The 23,396-nt window shown below is 44.1% G+C and overlaps 1 protein-coding gene across 1 annotated transcript in view; it reads right to left on the reverse strand.

Moving 5' to 3' along the window:
- Positions 1 to 22,786, reverse strand: part of sgsm1a (small G protein signaling modulator 1a) — a 185,368-nt gene extending 162,582 nt beyond the window's left edge. The window contains exons 1-2 of the mRNA XM_073065888.1: positions 22,687 to 22,786; positions 22,509 to 22,552 (exon numbers count right to left, since the gene is read on the reverse strand). Of these exons, the coding sequence (XP_072921989.1) occupies positions 22,509 to 22,552; positions 22,687 to 22,693 (51 nt within the window). The 5' untranslated portion in view covers positions 22,694 to 22,786. The remainder of the gene's footprint in view (positions 1 to 22,508; positions 22,553 to 22,686) is intronic.
- Positions 22,787 to 23,396: the final 610 nt, after the last annotated feature.

Consider the following 23,396-nt stretch of genomic DNA (forward strand, 5'->3'; position numbering starts at 1 on the left):
ATTATGCTTTTTTTTCCACGAACAGTCCGAATTCTTCTGTCATGTATCGTGGTCTGTTGTCACTCACAATTTGTTCTGGTAAGCTAATTCTAGCAAAAATAGTCCTCGGAGTGGAGCGAGTCTTCGCTGAGGTGGTTGACTTCATTGGTAAAACTTCCAGCCACTTTGAATGAACATCCACAGCAATCAGAAACATGGAGTCCATGAATGGCCCAACAAAGTCAATTTGTACTCATTGCCATGGTGATGACAGCCACTCACACGGGTGTGACGCTGCCTGCAGGAGTGTATTTTGAACTTTTTGGCATCCTGAGCAGATTATGGCAAGTCTGATCTGTTTATCTATTCCATTTTCAAAACCTTCTGATTAGCATTAAGTAGCTGTGACAGCCTCTGGTTAGAGACAACATTTGGGCTGCCATTGCCTGGTGATCTCACACTGAGAGCTTTGATTCAGTGCCAGTCTAGTTGGATTTTTCTCAATCATTCATGTCCAATAATATGCTGGCCTTCCACTTTTCAATACATAAAGCCCTAACTGTTGTGTTTCACTTCCATATGTCACATTTACTTTCAGGTTGCCTTTGGGAGACACTTTTTCCCCTGTATAGGTCCTTAGTATCACTGAGGTCTTCTTTAATGGTATCTTAGAAAACAGTCTGTTGTAGTTCACCTTCTGGAATTATGAACAAAGCTGACCCTAAATCCAGCAGAATTTTCAGTTTTACACCAGACACAGCTATTGTGATCGATTTTATATATTGTGCTCTGCTTCAGTAATGCTATGCAGTTCTAGGGATGACAGTTCACCTTCTTCAGATTCTATGTCGTCTGATTCTGTTTTACATTCAGTAACTTATGCCTTTACTTAGTCATATGTTTCAGACTTTCTGCCTGCCTTACATATTCTCTCAATGTGACTTTGCCTGTGAAACCTTCCGCACACTTTTTCTTGAACCAACAGTCATTTGCATCATGGAAGGATTTGCCACATTGATAACATTTTTGGATTTTGCACTATTCAAGGACATTTTGTGCATTTCATATTCTAACTTCTTTTTCTGTAGTTCTGGTGCATCCTTTGCTGAAACCCTTAACGATATTGCAATGGTCAATGTCTGTTCTAAGATTACGTCTCTTTCGGACAGTAGCATATTTTTACTGAGTTAAGTATTGTATGTAATTAGTTTTGCTACAACAAGTGTATGGGACATTGGAAAAAAGTTGAATTTCCCCATGGGGATGAATAAAGTATCTATCTATCTATCTAGCCTACTTTGAGTGCTTTGACTATGCGTGCCACATACAAGTCTGTCCCTTAATGTATCAGATAGTCCATCTCTAAAGTCACACTACTGGGAAAGTTTGCACAGTTCTGTATTCAGAAATGCTTTCAACTTTTGACTGGTTCCTTTTGTAAAACCTAAAGCTCTCAGCTATTACCAGTGGCTTAGGGCTCAAGTGATTTTGTAAAATTGTAAGTTTCGTTGAATGTCTGGCTTGCTGGCTTTGCATGGATTACTAAATTGCATAAGAGACTGTTCGTTCCTGGGCCCATTAAGCTAAGAAGTGTAGGAGCTCTCTTTTGCTCCTCCACGTTGTTCACATTATAATACAGTTCAACCCTCTCAATAAACAACTCCCAACCTTCATTAGTGCTACGAAATTTGTCAATTTTTACAACTGAAGCCATCACTACATTATTTTCACTTTAAATTCAGCACATCTTTCACTGTTATACATGTGTCCCTTGACTTTCTTGTGCTGTGTAACTCTCACTGTTTTGTCCCATAACTGTTGTTTCAGTTCGTGATCATTTCTGACATTCAGGTTTCTGACATCACCAATTTGTTGTGTCTGTGCAAGACTACATATCGATTAAATAAAAACACGCACATGGGAGAGAGAGATGGCTTTAACTGCTGTATTCACATTGCAGCGAGAGAGAGAGAGAACAACGTGCATGCGTACACAACAGATCATACACAATGCTGGGGGGGGGGGGGGGGGGTCATTGCTCTAAAAGAAATGGATTCCTACATTACACTTTTCACTGTATGTTTCAAATGTACATGGGATAAATAAGTGAACCTGAATCTGAATAATGAGGTAGACTGTGAGGTCAACAAATCATTTTAACATACCAGGGAGATGTTCAATTGTCTTTTAACAGTGGTGTCCCAGCTGACCTTGTGCCTGGTGGTACGTGAAGAGACAGGTAGTATTGAGAAAGCAGAGAGACTGCAGAAGGACTTCAGACACATTAGGAGAATGGGCAGATGGAATACAGTGTTGTGAAGTGTATGGTCATGCACTTTGGTAGAAGGAATAAATGCGTAGACTATTTTCTAAAGGGGGGGGGGAGAGGGGTGGGATTCAAAAGTCCGAGTTACGAAGAGATTTGGGAGTCCTCGTGCAGGATTCCCTAAAGGTTAACTTGCAGTCTGAGTTGGTGGTGAGGAAGGCAAGTAGTGTTAGCATTCATTTTGAAAGGACTTAAAGTAAGGATGTAATGTTGAGACTTTATAAAGCATTAGTGATGTCTCACTTGCAGTTTTGGGCCCCTTATCTGAGAAAGGATGTGCTGACATTGGATAAGGTTCAGAGGAGGTTCATGAGAATGATACTGGGAATGAAAAGGTTATCATATGAGGAATGGTTTATGGCTCTAGGCCTGTACTCACTGGAACTTAGAATGAGAGGGGGGGGGGGAATCTCATTGAATCAGATGTTGAAAGGCCTAGACAGGGTAGATGTGGAAAAGATACTTCCTTTGGTGGGGGAGTCCAAGACCAGAGAACACAGTCTCAGAATAGAGAGACATCCATTTATAATAGAGGTGAGGAGGAATTTCTTTAGCCGGAGGGTGGTGAATTTGTGGAATGCATTGCCACAAGCAGCTGTGGAGGCCAGGTCACTAAGTGCATTTAAGGCAGAAGTTGGTAGTCAGGGTGTGAAAAGAAATGGGGAGAAGGCAAGAGATTGGGTTGCAAGGGATGCTTGATGAAATGACAGAGCAAAATCAATGGGCCGAATGGCCCAATTCTGCTCTCGGGTCTTACGGTCTTATAAGGGACACAGAGAAATCAGCACTCCACTGTAATCTGAGAGACAGAAATCCTACTGCTAACAGTTTAAACCACATCAGTGGGGCACAGCTCTCTCCTCTCATTCCGTTTCTTGAACTCCACTCCTAGAAAACAAGGGGTAAACCTGGACTGATTCACTCTGTTCAGTACAACCTCGGGAGGGCCAACTTGTTCAAGGCATTTAGTTCATTCAGCCTACAGTGTCTGTTCTGGAGAGAGCCGCCCACCCTAGAACAGCAGCCCGGTATCAGAATCAGAATCTGAATCAGGATTATCATCACTGACATATGAGATGAAATGTTGTTTTCTGGCAACAGTACAGTGCAATGCATAAAAAATTACCTTAAGTTACAATAAATGTAAAACATAAATAGTGTAAAAAGTGAGCAAAAATGAAGTAGTGTTCATGGGTTCATGGACTATCCAGAAAACTGATGATGGAGGTCAAGATGCTGTTCCAAAAAATATGTATGTGTCTTCAGGCTCCTGTACTTCATCCCTGAATGGAGTAATGAGAAGATAGTGATGGTCTTTAATGATGGATACCACCTTCTTGAGACATCACCTTTTGAAGATGTCCTCAGTGCCATGGTGGAGTTGGCTAAGTCTACGACCCTCTGCAGCTATTTCTGATCTTGCGCACTGGCGCCTCCACAACAAACAGTGATACAACCTGTTAGAATGATCTCCATGGTATGCCTGCTTTGTAATTGTATCAGTATGTTGGGCCCAGGATAGATCTTCTGAGATGTTGACACGCAGGAACTTGAAGCTGCTCACCCTTTCCATTGCTGACCCCTCGATGACTGATGTGTGTTCTTCCCTTTGCTGAAGTCCACAATCAATTCCTTGCCTTTACTGATGTTGAGTTCAAGGTTGTTGTAGCAACACCACTCAACCAGCTGATCTACCTCGTTCCTTAGTCCAGTGTTGTGATGACACCACCACAAAACTGGAGGAGTTTACCCATGCTGATCACTTCTGCAGAGCCAAGCTGATAAAAGGACTGGAGTCCAATGGCTCTTCAGCTCTACAGCATCAAGGCACCCAGCATGCGGCGTTCTTTGTCCATCAAAGTGCAAAGTACATTTATTATCACAGTATGTATACATTATACAACCTTGAGATTCATCTTCTTGCAGGCAGCCACAAAACAAAGGAGCACAAGAGAATCCATTAAAAAAAACGCAACAAAGACTGTCAAACACCCAAAGTCTGAACGAATAGTGCAAATCATAAAGAGTAAACAAATAAAACTCAGAACATTAATCGCAGAGTCAGCCACAGCCGCTGAGCCAGTTTGGTGCTGAGGCAAATGAAGCTACTCCCAAAGCCCGGCCACAGCCTCGGAGCCAGTTCAGTGCTAAGGTGAATGAAGGTGCTCCTGGAGCCTGATGGATGCAGGTCACAGCCACGGAGCCAGTTCAGTGCTGAAGCAAGTAAACCTCACGGGGTAGTGAGCTGAACACTGGACCGTCCTTCACCTTTGACCTTGATTTTTTTAATCTGGCTTAAATCGGCCTAACTTTGGTCCATTTTTTGCTCTGGGGCCTGCGCCCTGCCACTTCAATATACCCCAAGTCTGCTCCACCAATGGCTGCTGCAACTGTACCTGCGCTTTCAAGAGTCCAGTTCGCTGAATCCTCCAGGATACCGCAAAAATGCCCGGTGTACAGGACGGTTCAAAAGCACAACTCTCAAAGGGGAATTGCAGGCTACAGATTGCAGTGTTCATAGTCCAGAAACAAGTGTAGTTAATAGAATAGTAAGTAGTTTACTGCCAGTACAGTGTTGCTGTGTCAGCCTCAGCCACAGGAGATATCTTGGAGTTCTTGTGGCTGTAATCCATGAAGCAATGCAGCCAATAATGTGACAGCTACTCTGTTCCTACTCGTCAATGTTCAAAGTTCAAAGTAAATTCATTATCAAAGTACATGCATGTCACCATACCCTACCCTGAGATTCATTTTCTTCTGGGCATTCACAGGAGAACAAAAAAAAACAGTAGCATCAATGGAAAAACTACACACAGACTGACAAGCAAACAACATGCAAAAAAAGACAAGCTGCAAATACTGTACAAATAATAATAATAAATAAATAGTAAATAAATAATACTGAGAGCATGAGTTGTAGAGTGCTTGAAAGTGAGTGGAATCAGCTCAATGTTGAGGTGAGTGTACCCAAACTAACAGCAAGATGTACATCAGGGACCCCAGAGACTGTCGTCATCACTGCAACCAGTAACCTGAAGCCTCCTTCATCTATAATCTTCTTTTATTCTCCAACAAAGCTTAAACCATTCGCTCTTCACTCTAACTTCAGGGGTGTGTGCTTAGCCCACAGCTCTACTCTCTATATAGACATGAGAGTGTGACTAGGCATAGCTCAAATACCATCTATAAATTTGCTGATGATACAACCATTGTTGGTAGAATCTCAGGTGGTGACAAAGGAGTGTACAGGAGTGAGATATGCCAACTAGTGGAATGGTGCCACAGCAATAACCGGGCACTCAACGTCAGTAAGACGAAAGAGCTGATTGTAGACTTCAGGAAGGGTAAAACGAAGGAACACATACCAATCCTCAGAGGGATCAGAAGTGGAGAGAGTGAGCAACTTCAAGTTCCTGGGTGTCAAGATCTCTGAGGATCTAATCTGGTCCCAACATATTGATGTAGTTCTAAAGAAGGCAATACAGTGGCTATACTTTATTAGGAGTTTGAAGAGATTTGGCATGTCAACAAATACACTCAAAAACTTCTATAGTGGTACTGTGGAGAGCATTCTGATAGGTTGCATCACTGTCTGGTATGGAGGGGCTATGGCACAGGACCAAAAGAAGCTGCAGAAGGTTGTAAATCTAGTCAGCTCAATCTTGGGTACTAGCCTACAAAGTACCCAGGACATCTTTAGGGAGTGGTGTCTCAGAAAGGCAGCATCCACTATAAAGGACCTTCAGCACCCAGGGCATGCCCTTTTCTCACTGTTACCATCAGGTTGGAGATACAGACGCCTGAAGGCACACACTCAGTGTTTCAGGAACAGCTTCTTCCCCTCCACCATCCGATTCCTGAATGGACATTGAATCTTTGGACACTACCTCACTTTTTATTAAAATATACATTATTTCTGTTATTTCTGTTTTTGCACATTTTTAAAAATCTATTAACAAATTTCACGTCACATTCAGGTGATAATAAACCTGATTCTGATTCTGAACATATTAAATGAAAGCTCCTTCCATGGGGATTAAGGAGCACCTTTGCTAATTGTGGAAACTACTTCACAATTTATCGTGGCAGTTACCTAGTTAATGTCTTCCCAACCCGTTCTCAATTTCACAGATCAACTGTCTGCTAATTAAACATTTATTCAGAATGTAGGTATTAAAATGGATTTAAAAGATTTAGTTGAATGGAGTCTGTGTAAACATCATCTGTAATGTTCTGATAACCTCAGCTCTTTAAGCAAGGCAGCGAGAGCAGGGTAGAGAACATCTGAAGGTTCCATCTTGGAATACCTTGGAAGTCATTTGGAATACTTTGTAGGCTGCAAGAAGTCTCTCTTCTATCTCAACTTCATGAGATAATCAGCATGTTTCGAATCCATTACATTGTTAGTCGACGATCAATACTAAGACCCCAGCAATGCTAATCTGCCAAGCTCAGGACACCAGAGATATGACAGGAATGAAGTCAGATCACAAGATACAACTACATAGGAAGTCCACGCTTTGGCTTCAAGAGGATTTAATTCTCAGAGACACAGTTTGCAAGATTCATTTTGATGGAAGGGCTTCAACAGTCTGAGGGAATTTGGCCAATGCAGTTATTCAATAACTACGTGATTGGAGAGGATTGGGAACGGGACAAGATGCTAAGCTGGGCAACTATTATGTGTCACAGATCTACACAGAGATGTTATGCATCAGGGCAATCAGCCGAGTTCCTAGTAAATATTTACGTGTATGTGAGAATACCCCAAAAGGGAGCAGAATTAGCCATAAAGTCACAGCTGAACTTGACAATGGCTCTGTTCCATTTTACTGTTTGATCTTTTGAATCTTCCTTCTCCCTAGAGAACAAACCCTTATCCATCTCAAACTCAAAACCAATCTGGCCCCTGGAAAAAATCATTACCTTCAACAGAGTATTCACTGCTTCTCAGGTGACCATTTCCCCTGCCCATAGTTCTAAATCTCTTGGGTTCAATCCTTTATGTAAAAGCTTGTTTTTCTAGATCATTCTTTTGATTCACTCTTTGGTTTAATGACTTCTCTTCCTTACTCTCTGTTTGCCCAAGCCTGTACTGTTCTATGTTCTATGTACTCTGATAAATACAGACCCATGCACTGAAGCCAATATTTTGTATGCTCTCAGACTAGGTACATTGTAATCTCTCTCTCTCTCTCTCTCTCTCTCTCTCTCTCTGGTCCACGTTCTTCCTGCAGGCTGGACACCACAACTGAACACAATTTACACTTTACTCTGAGATTTACAGTTCAATTTCCAGGAAAAAGCAGGAAATAACAGATGAACTCGCCAAACATGTCATCCAGAAAATGCTGGAACCAACTATTAAGGAAGACATATCACAACGTTTAGAATATCATAAACAATTAATCAGAATCATTATGGCTTTATGAAGGAGGTATCATGTTTGATAAATGTGCCAGAATTTTTTAATTATGTAACAAGGTGGATAAAGGGGAACCTTATCTTGGATATTTAGATTTCCAGAAGGAATTCAATTTGGTACCATGGAACAGGCTCCTGCTGAAGTTAACAGCACCAAAGGTTGGATAATCACTGAGTACATTTCAAGGAGGTCAATGGGTTCTTGGTTACTAAGGGAGTTAAAGGTTCTGGGCAGAAGGCAGGAGAATGGGGTTGAGAGGGATAATAATTCAGCCGTGTTGGAATGGCAGGGTAAACTCAATGGGCTGAATGGCCTAATTCTGCTCCTATGTTTTAAGATCTTAAGCATGTAATTTAAAAATAAAGAAAAGAATGGAAATACTCAGTATATCAGGCAACATTAACAGAAAGACCATTAACATCTGAGATCCAGAATCCTCTGGAAAATGAAAGGTCTTTGACCACTTCCCTTTTCACAGATGCTGCCTGACCTGCTAAGCATTTCATGCATTCTCCCTCTTTATTTTGGATTTCTAGCATCTTCAGTTTCCATGATACTTCTCATTTTGCTTTGGGGGGTTATATATAGGCATATATCGGGAGTTTATATCATCATCCATGACCATTTTTCTTGGCAAAGTTTTCTATATAAGTGCCTGGGCAGTGTCTTTACAAGACAAGTGATCCCCCAGCCCATTACTAACACACTTCAGAGATTCTCTGCCTGGCATCAGTGGTCACATAACCAGAACTTGAGATATGCACCAGCTGCTCATACAACCATCCACCACCTGATCCCAAGTTCACAAACCCCTGAATGGAGGCTAAGCAGGTGCTACACCTTGCCCAAGGGTGACCTGCAGACTAGTAGAAGGAAGGAGCACCTTACATCTCCTTCGGTAGGTATGTATCTCCACCCCACCCCCCATGCATTTAACACAAACAGATGAATTGGTACAGTTCAGTTTAATACACAACAAGAGGTCAGACAGAATAGTAACCAAATCCAGCAATCTTTTGCTTCAAGAATCACTAGTCAGACTAAAACAAAACAAAAAGTAACAGATGAAGGTGATAAGTTACTGTGAGATTATAGATACCTGTGGGGAGGTGGAGTCAGTGGGACACACACACCCCCCCCCCCCCCCCCCCCCCCCCCCCCCCGGAGAGCACCAGTAAAGGAAGTGCATGCACAATCAGAGGGCTCCAATTAAAATGGCTCAGTCAGCAGGAGGACCACAACTGTGCCATGCTCTCGGCCAATGCATTGAGATGATTCACACTGGGTATTGGAAGAAGATGAAATGAGCCTGTTCTCCAACAGATGTACGATAAGAAATAAAACACTGTGTTGAGATCATGATGTGCCACTGCAAAGTGTCCTTGCGCAGGTATTCTCTCAGCACCAGGATTAGGCTTGGGGCTTGGAGCTGGTTGTGGGGACAGAATTGAGATTTTTCATCTATCTTTCTTGCTTAACCTTCCTATGATTGTTTGTAATTTTATATAATCACCTATTCACCAGCAACAGCAGTACGGCTGCTTCTGTATGTTTCGAGAAGCTTCTTAGTTTTTCTGTAGCAGGTGTCAGGCCACTGTAATCTGGCAATTGCATAGGCTAATTGTTATCAGTGGAATTTTGTTTTTCTCTAGTTTGAGTATCAGATAACCATGACTGCTTGTTCTTTGTTCTAACACTTCATAAAACAGCTGTAAGCAACACATTTTCTGCTTCATTCTTGAATTTCAAAGAAACTTTGGATCACAAAAACACCAGGATTCAACAGGCAGACATGCCAACTAGTTGACTAGCATACCAACACGCACTGTAAATGCTTGCATTAAAGATTAGCTTTATTTGTCACAGGTACATTGGCAAATTGGGTGGCGGATGGAGATCACATCACTAGCAGAGGAGGAGTACGGGGTGGAGATCACATCACTAGCAAAGGAGGAGTACGGGGTGGAGATCACATCACTAGCAGAGGAGGAGTACGGGGTGGAGATCACATCACTAGCAGAGGAGGAGTACGGGATGGAGATCACATCACTAGCAGAGGAGGAGTACGGGATGGAGATCACATCACTAGCAGAGGAGAAGTACGGGGTGGAGATCACATCACTAGCAAAGGAGGAGTACGGGGTGGAGATCACATCACTAGCAAAGGAGGAGTACGGGGTGGAGATCACATCACTAGCAAAGGAGGAGTACGGGGTGGAGATCACATCACTAGCAAAGGAGGAGTACGGGGTGGAGATCACATCACTAGCAAAGGAGGAGTACGGGGTGGAGATCACATCACTAGCAAAGGAGGAGTACGGGGTGGAGATCACATCACTAGCAAAGGAGGAGTACGGGGTGGAGATCACATCACTAGCAAAGGAGGAGTACGGGGTGGAGATCACATCACTAGCAAAGGAGGAGTACGGGGTGGAGATCACATCACTAGCAAAGGAGGAGTACGGGATGGAGATCACATCACTAGCAGAGGAGGAGTACGGGGTGGAGATCACATCACTAGCAGAGGAGGAGTACGGGGTGGAGATCACATCACTAGCAGAGGAGGAGTACAGGATGGAGATCACATCACTAGCAGAGGAGGAGTACGGGGTGGAGATCACATCACTAGCAGAGGAGGAGTACGGGGTGGAGATCACATCACTAGCAGAGGAGGAGTATGGGGTGGAGATCACATCACTAGCAGAGGAGGAGTACGGGGTGGAGATCACATCACTAGCAGAGGAGGAGTGCGGGGTGGAGATCACATCACTAGCAGAGGAGCAGTGCGGGGTGGAGATCACATCACTAGCAGAGGAGCAGTACGGGGTGGAGATCACATCACTAGCAGAGGAGGAGTACGGGATGGAGATCACATCACTAGCAGAGGAGGAGTACGGGGTGGAGATCACATCACTAGCAGAGGAGGAGTACGGGGTGGAGATCACATCACTAGCAGAGGAGGAGTACGGGGTGGAGATCACATCACTAGCAGAGGAGGAGTACGGGGTGGAGATCACATCACTAGCAGAGGAGGAGTACGGGGTGGAGATCACATCACTAGCAAAGGAGGAGTACGGGGTGGAGATCACATCACTAGCAAAGGAGGAGTACGGGGTGGAGATCACATCACTAGCAGAGGAGGAGTACGGGGTGGTGATCACATCGTTAGCAAAGGAGGTGTACGTTGTTCCTTCCCTCCGCTCTGATAGCCCATGTCACATAGTGATGATGATGGTGACATTGAAACATTGCAAGATACAGTGAAATGTATTAATGACCAATGCAGTCCAAGGATGTGGTGGGTCAGCCCACAAGTGTCGTCATGTTTTCAGCACCAACGTAGCATGCCCACAGCTGACTAACCCTAACCCGGATGACTTGGGAATGTGAGAGGAAACCGGAGAACCCAAAAGGCACCCACGTGGACATGGGGAGAACATACACACTCGTTACAAACAACAGCAGAAACTGAACCCCGATCTTGGAGCTGCCACTATCCACTACACCTTATTACACTGAAAGGTGTGCACTGAGCAAGGAGCTTCTGGGAACTGATGGAGAATGACAGAGACAGCCTCCTGGCTGAGGAACTCCTTGCCAAGACTGGCTCTCGTGTAAAACAATGCAATCAATAAATTCTCTCTATAACTCATTAATAATATCCTCTCATTGAGATAGAACTTTGCTTGACCTGTGCTTAAATTGCTCGGTAAGGCCATAAATATTTAATTCCTCTCTCATCAGTCAAAGCCTTTGGTTCTGTTTCTGTACATTATTCCCACTTGGATCGACCTCTGCCTACAGCAGATGGCAGGAGAGGGATGTTTGGACAACGGGCTGGGTGCAGGGACATCAGGGCGATGAGAATCTCTGGGAGCTAGATTGGACCATGTCACCTTCTCCCTCCCCAACACACCAGCCAATATACCTACCTCCCTCCCCAACAGCTCCCATGAAAGGGCTTTCAACCCAAAGAGACCGTGAACAACACACACCCATGACTACCTTTATACACCTCCTTCCACTAGTGGTGCCACCTGCTTTACAACTAATATGCCACTCACAAGAGGGCGGGCACTGCTGTGGGCACAAGGAATGTGAAAGTCAATTTGCACGAAGCAAGATCCCAGAAACAGTGACATGGAAATGAGCAGGAAATGTATGGAAATGTATGTAATTGAACTGATTGTAAAAGAAAGCTCATCTCAATTCCAAGCAGAACCTTCTCTTCTTTCCAGGGTTTGGTATATTCACCCCAGTTCATATCTCATGGGGGGGCCACTTTAGCCAACTAACAACAAACTAATACCAGGAGTGGGTGATGATCTCAGAAGCAAAAAGTAAACTGCTGGGAGAACTCAATGGGTCAACGGAGGCAAAGGGAGGTTGGTTAACAATGGAAGCTAGGGGTTTGCAAGACGGGCTATAGACCTGATGCTGCAACAGGCACTGAAGCTGGGGACGGGGGAATAATACAAAGAAGGTGAGGGCTTCAAGGTGATTGCTTCATCGGCTATGAAACCGGCCAATACTGAAAACCCAAGATGAGGTACTTCAGATGAAGAGTTGACCTGGGTTCCATCTCCCTTGGTTCGCTGTTACTATCCTCTCCATTTCCTAGATCCACCTGCTCGTCATGGGGTGGCATGGTGGTGACCATAACGCTTTACAGCATCAATGATCAGAGATTAGGGCTCAATTCCTGCCACTGTCTGTCAGGAGATTGTATGTTCTTCCTGCAACCATGAGGGTTTCCTCCTGGTGCTACGGTCTCCTCCCACATTCCAAAGATGGATGGGTTAGGGCCAGTGAGCTGTCGACATGTTATGTTGGTGCCGGAAATGTGGTGACATCCTCAGACAGCGTTAGTCATTGACGTAAGTAACACACTTCACTGTATGCTTCAATGTTTTGATGTACAAAGTACATGTGACAAATCAAACTAATCGCTTATCTCCTTTAGAAGAATGGCCACTGTTCCAACACTTTAAATGGTACTGCCTGTGTATAGGAAGATCCCATAAACAGACGTAAACAACCCATTTGTGAAGTTTGTAAAGAGAAACTAATTTGTGGAGATTGTAAGCAATTGATCATTAAGAACCCGATCATCTGGACTATGCCCTCTTCACCGTGTCCGCTGTCAGGAAGTGGGTACAGAAGCCTCAAGTTTCTATGACAGCTTCTCCCCTATTATCATCAGGTTCGGAAAGCCCTAACACAACCTATTTCCCTCAACTTGCATTATATCTACTATTTATTTTGCTGTGCAATTTGCATAAAATTATGTTAATTTAGATTTATTAACTTAGGTTGTTTGGTGTTTGTAATGTACTATGCTGTTGTTTTGAAGAGCAAACTTTTATGGCATTTATACCCTGGGTGTGTATCTTACACACCACAACTGGGGGTTAGGCTGCCGACAGCAGCTTCCCAGAGACCTCTGCCCTGGGACAGCCTTTAAGGTGGTAACCTTCCCCTCCAGGGATGAGGTCTTTGGGGATTCTGTTGGCGTTTCTGTAGTATTGGGTTTTTATGGGATAGGTTTGTTAGCCACACGGCCAACCCTTCTCCTTGCTCAGGATAATAAAGCACCACTTAGGCCTCAATGGAAAATCCTTCAAAATAGCAGCCCTCTGGTTTCCATCTCCATGTGAGAGAGGAACTATTCTGATTGGGAAAACATCATCCCTGGGTGTGGAGCCCTCCTGCCCACTCTCCCCAAAACCTCAGTACCACACTAGGTTACCAGAAAAATCGAGCTGGTTTTTGGTTTCTGAAAGCTGACAGGCTCCTGACTCAGAGAAGGCTGCACACAGCAAGTGGGAGAAGCTGGAGAAACACAGGAAGAAACAATTTGCTGTCGAGCTACAAACTGGTTAACTGTTAATGCCAATCACGTCGATGACAAACACCATTAACACATCCTTCCTTACTATGTGTGCGATGAGTCACCTCTCTCCAGCCTCATTATTAGGCCAGCAGCAGGCATGCTGACATGAAAATTGCAGTTGGAATTAAAACCACATATGAATGAGGTAATGCATTTTGGGAGGAAAACTCAATGAGGATACACAGAGCTAATGGTAGGGTCCTGAGCTGTGTGGATGTGCAGAGGGACCTCAAAGTGTCAATACCTTTCAGCCAGATAATGGCAACACTGGTGGATAAGGCAGTGAAGAAGGCATTTGGCAATCATGCCTTCGAAGACTAAAACACTGAGGACACAAGTTGAAAGGTCATGTTATAGCTGTACAAACTACAGCAGACCGAAGTGGGAGTAGTTCTGGTCACCAGACTACAGGAAGGATGGCAGCACCAAAAAAAGAGTAGCACATTCAAGATCCAGACCAAGATTCATGGCTACTTTAACAAGCAACACATCCCAGGATGCGCTGGGACAACCCGTATTACAACCACACGTCCTAGCCCAACATATCATGTCTACCCTGCTCGGCAGAACAGCACAGAAGACAATAAGCAACAAAACAATGGCAAATCAAACCCCATTCTCACCCACACACATTTACCTCCCCTCACACACAAGCAGTCTATTACCAACACTCACACACACAGTCCCTTATCCACACTCGCACACACAGTCCTTTACCAACTCTCTCGCACACAAAGCCAATTACACACCCTTGCACACATATTCCTAAACACAGCCTCGCACACAGTCCCTTACCCACCCTCACACACGCACAATGCTCTACTCAGCCTCTCCAACATACAGTTCTTTACCCACACTCACACACACAGACCTTTATACTCCCTCGCAGTCTTTTACCCACCCTCCTACACACACAGCCCTTTATGCACTCGCACAGTCCCTTACCAATCCTTGCACATACAATTCTTTATCCATCATTGCACACAATCCTTTACCCACCCTCATGCAGTCCCTTACCCACCCTTGCACCCCCAAATTCCATTACCCACCCTCAATCACACACACAGAGACAGTCTCTTACTCAGCCTCACAAACACACAATGCTTTAACTAGACTCAACCACACACAGTCCTCTAACCACCCTCACACACACACAATGCTTTACCCACCTTTGCACACATGCAGTCCTTTACACACCCTGGTACACACACAGTCCTTTACATAAACTCGCACAATTACACACCCTCACACACACGCAGTCTTTTATCCACCCTCTCACACACACAGTCCTTTACCTACACTTGCACACACACAGTCCTTTACCCACCCTCACACACAGTCCTCTACCCACCCTCGTACACACACAATCCTTCATCCAAACTTGCACACACATTCCTTTACCCACCCTCACACATTCTTTTGCCCACCCTCACACACACAGTCCTTTACCCAGACTCACACACAGTCCTTTACCCACCCTCGCACACAGTCCTTTACCCACCCTCGCACACACAGTCCTCTACCCACCCTCATACACACACAATCCTTCATCCAAACTTGCACACACATTCCTTTACCCACCCTCCCACATTCTTTTGCCCACCCTCACACACACACACACAGTCCTTTACCCAGACTCACACACAGTCCTTTACCCACCCTCGAACAGTCTTTTACGCACCCTTTTCACACACAGTCCTTTACCCACACTCACACACACACAGTCTTTTATGCACCCTCGCACACACAGTCCTTTACCCACCCTCGTACACACACAGTCCTTTCCTTTACCCACACTGGCACACACTGTCGTTTCCCCTCCGACAGGCCCCTAGCCTTCAGCCTCCAGAATCGTCGGACTTGCAGACGTTGGGCACAGACTGATAGAGATTCAACAAGACATTGCCTAGATCTTAAGGCTATAATTAGGAGAGATTGGATAGGGTAGGATTGTTCTCACAGGAACAGAGAACTCTATGGGGTTGCTCTGTAGAGGCTTATAAAATTCTGCGGGTTATATGCAAGGTAGATAGTTGTTTTCCTAGTATGGGTTGTCTACTATGTAAGAAGGGAGAGATTTGGAATAATTCTGAAGCGGAAGTTTTCACACAAAGGGTAGTGGTTACATAGATCCTGTTGAAGGGTCTCGGGCCAAAACATTGACTGATTTTCCTCCTCCACAGATGCTGCCTGACTTGCTGTGTTCCTCCAGCATTGTGTTGCTGTGATTACATGTAATGAGCTGCCAAAGGTAGAGGTACAAAGTTCAAAAAGCATTGGATAAGTACGTAGACAGGAAAGAAGCCAAGGGATAGGAGAAAATGGGGAGGATGAAGCAACACATCACACTTAGCATAGACAAGTTGAACTGAATGGCCTGTTCCTGTGCTCTATAACTCAAAGAAGAACGTTATAAATGAAAAGTAGCTGTCATTCATCACATGATAAAGTGTCAAGTTCAATAAAATAACCTTTCAACTCCGCCCTAAAACCCACCCATATCAATGGAATGGAAATCTCAATTAGCAGATGATTTCCTGCATCGGGATACACACACCAGAAGACAGTATCAGGACAGGTTAGTATCTGAACACAAAGACTGGAGGACTTTGTATTTGACACATTTGCACTTAGGATGGAAACGAGGTGAACTAATGTGCAAAAGCCAAGATTAACTGAACCCACCTTCAAGCCAAGTTCACTCAACCTATTTTCATAAGGCATGCTTTCCAATCCAGGCAACATCCTTGTAAATCTCCTCTGCACCTTTTCTATGGTTTCCATGTCCTTCCTATAGTGAGGCAACCAGAATTGAGCACAGTACTCCAGGTAGGGTCTAACGAGGGTCCAATATAGCTGCAACATTACCTCTCGGCTCTTCAACTCAAAAGCCCCTCGTTCTGTAAGGAAGCTTCTCTTTTCCTGATATATAACTCCAGCACCTTATGAACAGACAACAAATGGGAATTGGCCTTTGACAAAGTGCCACACATGAGGCTGCTTAACAAAATTAAGTGCCAATGATATTACAGGAAAGGAACTAGCATGGATAAAGCATTGACTGATTGGCAGGAGGCAAAGCATGGGAATAAAGGGAACCTTTTCATGTTGGCTGCTGGTGACTAGTGGTGTTCCACAGGAGTCCATGCTGGGACCAATTCTTTTTACGTTATATGTCAATGATATGGATGAAGGAATTGATGGCTTTATGGCCAAGTTTGTAGATGACAAGAAGAGAAATGGAGGGGCAGGTAGTGTTGAAGAATCAGTGTGGCTGCAGAATGACTTACACAGATTAGGAAACTGGGCAAAAGAGTGACAGATGGAATACAGTGTCAGTGTACAGTCACGCAATTTGGTAGAAGAGATAAAAATACAGCCTATTTTCTAAGTGGAAAGAAAATTCAAAAATCTGAGGTGCAAAGGGACTTGGGAGTCCTTGTTCAGGATTCCATAAAGGTCATTTGGAGGTTGAGTTAGCGATGAGGAAGGCAAATGCAATGTTAGCATTCACTTTAAGAGGACTAGAATATAAAAGCAAAGATGTAATGCTGAGACTTTATGAAGAACTGGTGACACCATTTTGAGCAGCTTAGAAAGGAAGTGCACACATCCTAGAGGGTTCAAAGGAGGTTCATGAGAATGATTCCAGGAATGAAAGAGTTATCATGTGAACAGCGATTGATGGCTCTGGGCCTGTACTTGCTGGAATTTAGAAGAATGAGGGTGAGGGGTGTATCTCATCGAAATCTATCAAATATTGAAAGGCCTTGATAGAGTAGATGTGGAAAAGATGTTTTCTATGGTGCGGGAGTCTAAGACCAGAGGACATACCCTCTGAATAGAGGGACATACACTTAGAACGGAGATGAGGAGGAATTTCTTTAGCCAGAGAGTGGTGAATCTGTGGAATTTGTTGCCACAGGCAGCTATGGAGGCCAAGTCATTGGGTATATTTAAGACAGAGGTTGATAGTCAACTATCAACCTTAGTTAGTCAAGGCATGAAGGGATACGGGGAGAAGGCAGGAGACTGGGGTTGAGAAGGAAATGGACTAGCCATGATAAAAAGGCAGAGAAGACTCAACTGGCCAAATGGCCTAATTCTGCTCCTATTTCTTTTGGTCTGCAAAGTGCAAAAGGCAAATAACAAGTCGTGACAAACAGTGACTGTGTGTTGCAAATCAGTTTTAAGCTCACAGCTTTTAAATAAATGGCATCTCATGTATTTTGACGTTTCTAATACAAGGGCCTCCATTATCCCGTCCCTTTGGCCTAATCTCCATTGGTTGGCATGGCAACACCCACCAGCCTCTCAACACCACACTCTAGGGCTGATGATAACCATTTCCTGGAAACAGCTAAAGGCTTCTCACTCTACAAAAGCACAGATGCTAAAACCTTTCACTGTCTCGATAATGAAAGCTTGTATATCAGCCACTCTGCACCCTTGTCAGCCGCCTCGATCTTACTTATATTTCCAGGGAGAATTTGCTTCTTGCTTAATCAGTAAACATCGTCAGCACAGGGATAAAGAAAAGCAATCCATCGGATTCTTCCTTTTACAGGATATCATCACCAAGTTCAGAAAAACTCATTTTATGGAGATGGCTACCGATTGAAGCTTCTGTACAGATGCCTTCATGCCTGTTCTAGATGAAGTACAGCCGCTCAACTGGAACACGGTCACCACAAAGGGAAATTCCTCAAACACTCCATCATGGTACAAATGGGAAACTCTATCCCATGACAAGTAGACACCAGCTCTATTTGGCATAAAGTTATAGAACACTACAGCAAGGAACCAGGCCCTTCAGCCCATCTAGTCTGAGCTATTCTTCCTAGTCCCATCAACCTGCACCCACACCATAGCCTTCCACATGCCTCCCATCCATCCAGCTATCCTCTCCCAGATGTTGTCACTTATTTATTTATTCAGAGGTAACCAGCCCTACCAGTCCAAAGAGCCCATGCCACCCAATTACACGCATGTGATCAATTAACCTACTAAGCTGCACGTCTATGGAATGTGGGAGAAAATCGGAGCACACGGAGGAAGCTCACACATTCACGAGGAGGATGCACAAACTCCTTACAGGCAGCAGTAAGAATTGAACCTAGGTCACTGGCACGGAAGTAGTTTTACGCTAACCATTACACTACTAGGCTGCTCCCCGTTAAGATGCCATTAAGCTGCAAAGAGTGCGGCAGACATTTACAAGAATGTTGCTAGGACTCGAGGGACAGAGTTATAGATGGAAGATGGCACATAGTCAGCGTGGGCTGAAGGGCCTGTACTGTATAGATAGTTTCACTTGCAGTTTTGTCCTCTGGTACATTTGCAGATCCTGAGGGTTTACTAAAATATCCCTCATGGTGATTTCTCTCTGCTAACAGGTGGTGGGGTGGAGATATGTTTCTACCAAAGGTGCTCCTTCCCTCTGCTAACCTGCAGGTCACATTAGAAACATTCAAGAGTCTCTTAGATAGGCTCATGGATGAAAGAAAAATGGAGGGAAGGGTTCAATTGATGTTGGAGTAGGATAAAAGGTCAGGGGAACATGGCGGGCCGAGGGTTTATACTGTTCTATGTTCTAAACAGCCCAATTGGAACAATAATCGGAGTTTTGGAAGAAATGTCAGACTATTAGATTTATTCATTCACTTTGTACACAGCACACAGACCACTACTTCTGTAGTATTTGTGTTCCACCATTGCCTTACCCCAATCTTCTCCTTCCAAATAGAGAGCAAGTCCTCCTATTGCGTAGCTGTTCCTTCCTAGCGGTATCCACTACTCCACGTGGCACTCAGCTCCACATTCTGCCCAGTCTGAGGAACTACACTGCAGGAATTAATCACAGCTCTGAAATAGGAGCCCTATAAATGCTTGGACATGAAACATGGGCTCATGTGCAGGTGGAAATGTCTTTCTCTTGTCTTAAGCACAAGAGATTTTGCTGATGTTGGAAATCTTGAGCAACACACACTAAATGCTGGTGGAACAGCAGGTCAGGCACATCTATGGAGGGAATAAACAGTCGACCTTTCAGGCTGAGGCCCTTCTTCAGGACTGGAAAGGCAGGCGGAAGAACATGAATAAGAAGGTGGGGGAAGGGGAAGGAGCACAAGCTGGCAGGTGATAGGTGAGACCAGGAAGTCATGTGGAGGGGGGGGGGGGGGGAACATGATTAAGTAAGAAGCTGGGAGAGATTAGTGAAAGGGGTAAAAGGACTAAAAACAAAGAAACTACCAGAAGTTATAGAAACCGATGTTCATGCTTTCAGGTTGGAAGTCACACAAACAGAATTTGAGGTGTTCCTCCTCCAATCTGAGATTGTTCTCATCATAGTAGCAGAGAAGGCCATGGACAGGCATATCAGAATGGGAATGGGAAGTCAAACTGAAATGGGTAGTCATCAAGAGATCCTGCCTTTAATGGTGGAGGGAGTTAAGGTGCCCAGCAAAGTGGACCCCCTTCTATCCTGGGACTCATGTACCGGGGGAGCAGATACAATAGATGACTGATAGAGTTACAAGGGAAGTATCACTTCTCTTGTCTGTTCTGTTACAGTCCTTCCACAAAAGCCTACAGTTTACCAATGCACAACTCTTTTTGGCTTATCTTACGAATCATTGTAATACCTGTGTTGACCTTGCACACCATCACTACCACAAACCCTCCCCACCTGCAGTCCTAAAGTCTTGTGAAAGCAATCTCCTGACTTTGACAAACACATCCTATTCAGCATGTTTTCAGAACCCCAACTGGTGGACAGCTCAAGGCTTCCATCATCTCCTCCTGCTCCACCCTATTGTTGAGAGACTGCTGGTCAGTTTAATTATCTGAGAAGTGCCAAAGCTGAGTTGGAAACTAACAGTGAAGAGCCCAAGGCAACGTCGAGAATTAACAACGCAGTGAACATTCTGAGGGAACGTCGGGAATTAACAATGCAGTGAAAATTCCGAGGGAACGTCGGGAATTAACAAAGACCAAACTGCTTGAGTAGTGTTGGGATCAACAGTGAACAATTCAAGGCAGTGTTGGAAGGTTCAAACCAATATCTGGGTCACTGCCCCTGAAACACTGACCGGTAGGCCATTCAGCCTGTTCAACCACCTTGGCTTGTCTCTACCATATTACGATTCAGAGGCTTGTCTAACAAAGACTCTCTTCATTTCAGATTTAAAATAATCTGAGCAGCACAAAGAGAGAGAGGGAGGAAAGTAAGTGTCTGTGTGTGTGTGAGAGAGAGAGAAAGCGAGAGAGGAAGAGAGAGGTAGACACACCGAGACAGAGAGTGAGAGAGAGAACATACAGACAGAGTCAAGGGACAGAGACAGACAGAGGGAGACAGAGAGAGAAAGAGAGGAGAGAGAGGGGCAGAGACAGATCTTTACTACTCCTAGTGAAGAGATCCTTCCTTGTGACTATCATAGTTGAAAGTAAAATTTATTATCAGAGTACATACAGGTCACTACATACAGTACAACCCTGAGAATCTTTTCTGCTAAACTGAGATCTTAGCTCAGGTCTTCTTGCCCTACACTCTCATCACTAAACAGGAGAACATTTATCTCCTAGACTCTGCCAAATCCATTAAAAGAAAGCTAATTCTAATCACCCCTTAACTCTCTATATCCCCGGGAATACAACCTATGGTCAGATAATTGCTCCACAGAATTTCACTCCAAGGATTTCCCTCAGGAGTCCAAGGGGCGCTAGGATCAAAGAGTGAGGCTTTCTTCATTCACTCCTCATGCCCCCATTACTTCTATTGTTACTAATGGTATTTGTGAACACACACAATAAATACTCACATTTAATTTCCTCGTCATTGCCAGTGAGACAAGGTAAAATTGTAAATACTCAGCGCCTGAAGTGAGCCGTCAACAGAACAGAATCCCCTCAGGTAGTGCTGTCGCCTGCTGCGCGGGTAACGCAAGCACGAAGGAATTAGGCACACGTCTTATATAACTGGCAAGCAGATGGTGCAAACAGAACGCACGCTGATGATACTAGCCTCTGATACCATGTAAATAAACACGTTGGAAGGAGAAGATGGAGAACTCTCTCAGTTTTGAGCGCATCTGAAAAGCTCCCCAATCTGCCAGCGCCTCCAATGTCCCCTAAACCCATGGGATGAGGCTTGGGCCGTTGTGGTTACAATATGCATCGAGGATTCCGGCAATAATTAATTTTGGCTAAATCAAACAATTCAAATTCACCAGCAGAATGATATCGTGCCTTTAGGAGTCTCACTAAATACAAATCGTGTACATTATGTACTAGGACAATGAATCCAAGTGAGCTAGACTCCCAGTCTCACAGATCTCCAATGCCTACCACACTCGCTGAGCAGGTACAACGCTCCTCTCCAAACCTTTAACTCACGTTGGACTCAATTCTGCAGAGAGCACCGTCTGTATGTTTTTATTCCAATGTAAGTAAAACAATTATTGACCATTTTCTTTCCAAATCTTCCCCCCTCCCCCACCGCCCATCTTAACACGTTAACCCGAGACAGCTTCCATGACCCCATGGACCCGGGAGGCATCAAATATTCCTCATCAGTTGGTGATCAATGGGGCCGCCACGTAGATTATGTCCAACATTTGGACTTTTAAAATGCACACGACGGTGGGGTGGAATATACCTCAGAATAAACTTAGTAAAACAATTATCTCCCAAATTAATGAGACTAGTAAAAGGGGAAAGGTGTTTGGAATGGGGGTATCTGCAAAGTGATAATAACGCCAACCGTCCTTGTCAATTGGCACGGAGTATTGTGCAAAGATGAAATTGGTTTTTTTTTTCAGCTGTTACGCGGCTCTGTACTAAGGTTCCAATTCACATTTCCTTACAATGTACAAAAACCTGCTCACCTCCTTCTTCACTGTGCGCAGCAACCTCTGACGCATCTCTGCATCTATTGCAACAGAAAAGATGTTATTATTTAATGCAAGCAACGGAGAAGCGCAATTAGCAAATATGAATTTTTTTTGCAACAGAAGATGCCTGATTGCTGAATTGATGTCAAAGGCATCTGATTTTTGCCCCTACCTGCCATGATCTAGCAGGTAATGAAGCCAAAACCCTCTCAGCTCCTCGAAGCAGCTGCAGCGCTCGGTTCTTTAATTGACAGCTAACCCGCGTGACGTCAGGGTCTCTACGAAACGTCCCCGCGTGCGCCTTTGATTGACAGCCTCGGCAATCAAAGCCTTGCGAGCCCAGATTTAAAGGTACATGACTGTTGTGAATTGGGCACTGACTTAATTATATTTCCTTCTTCATACCGGTTAATCTCTTTTAAAATTAATTAAATGATTTTTTTAAATCATCTGAATCATAATGCAGGAAAAACAATTCATCATCCCACCAAATAATGTAAATTCACAATTGAAGTTGTAATGAGATAGATTGTTACTAGTCAATAAAACTGAACTGCCCCGGGCGTCTTATCTTTTGAAATTATTCTTGAAACTCACCTTTCTCCCAGTGCTTGGCAACATGGTCCATTGTTTTGAAGATGCTCTATGATGCATCCCGTTGCTAGTAGTTGTACAAACTGCAAATTGTTATGTTGAAGATGTAAAACACATTTCTGAGGACTAATTTCAAATATTGTGTGCAGTTTTGGCCACCTACCCATAGGAAAGATGTCAATAAGATTGAAAAAGGCAAAAAAATTACAAGGATGTTGCCAGGACTTGAGTTATAGGGAAAGGTTGAATAGGTTAGGACTGTATTCCCTGGAGTTTAAGAGAATGAGG

This window comes from Hemitrygon akajei, chromosome 14 (assembly GCF_048418815.1).
Source record: "Hemitrygon akajei chromosome 14, sHemAka1.3, whole genome shotgun sequence".
In the NCBI taxonomy this organism is placed as follows: domain Eukaryota; kingdom Metazoa; phylum Chordata; class Chondrichthyes; order Myliobatiformes; family Dasyatidae; genus Hemitrygon; species Hemitrygon akajei.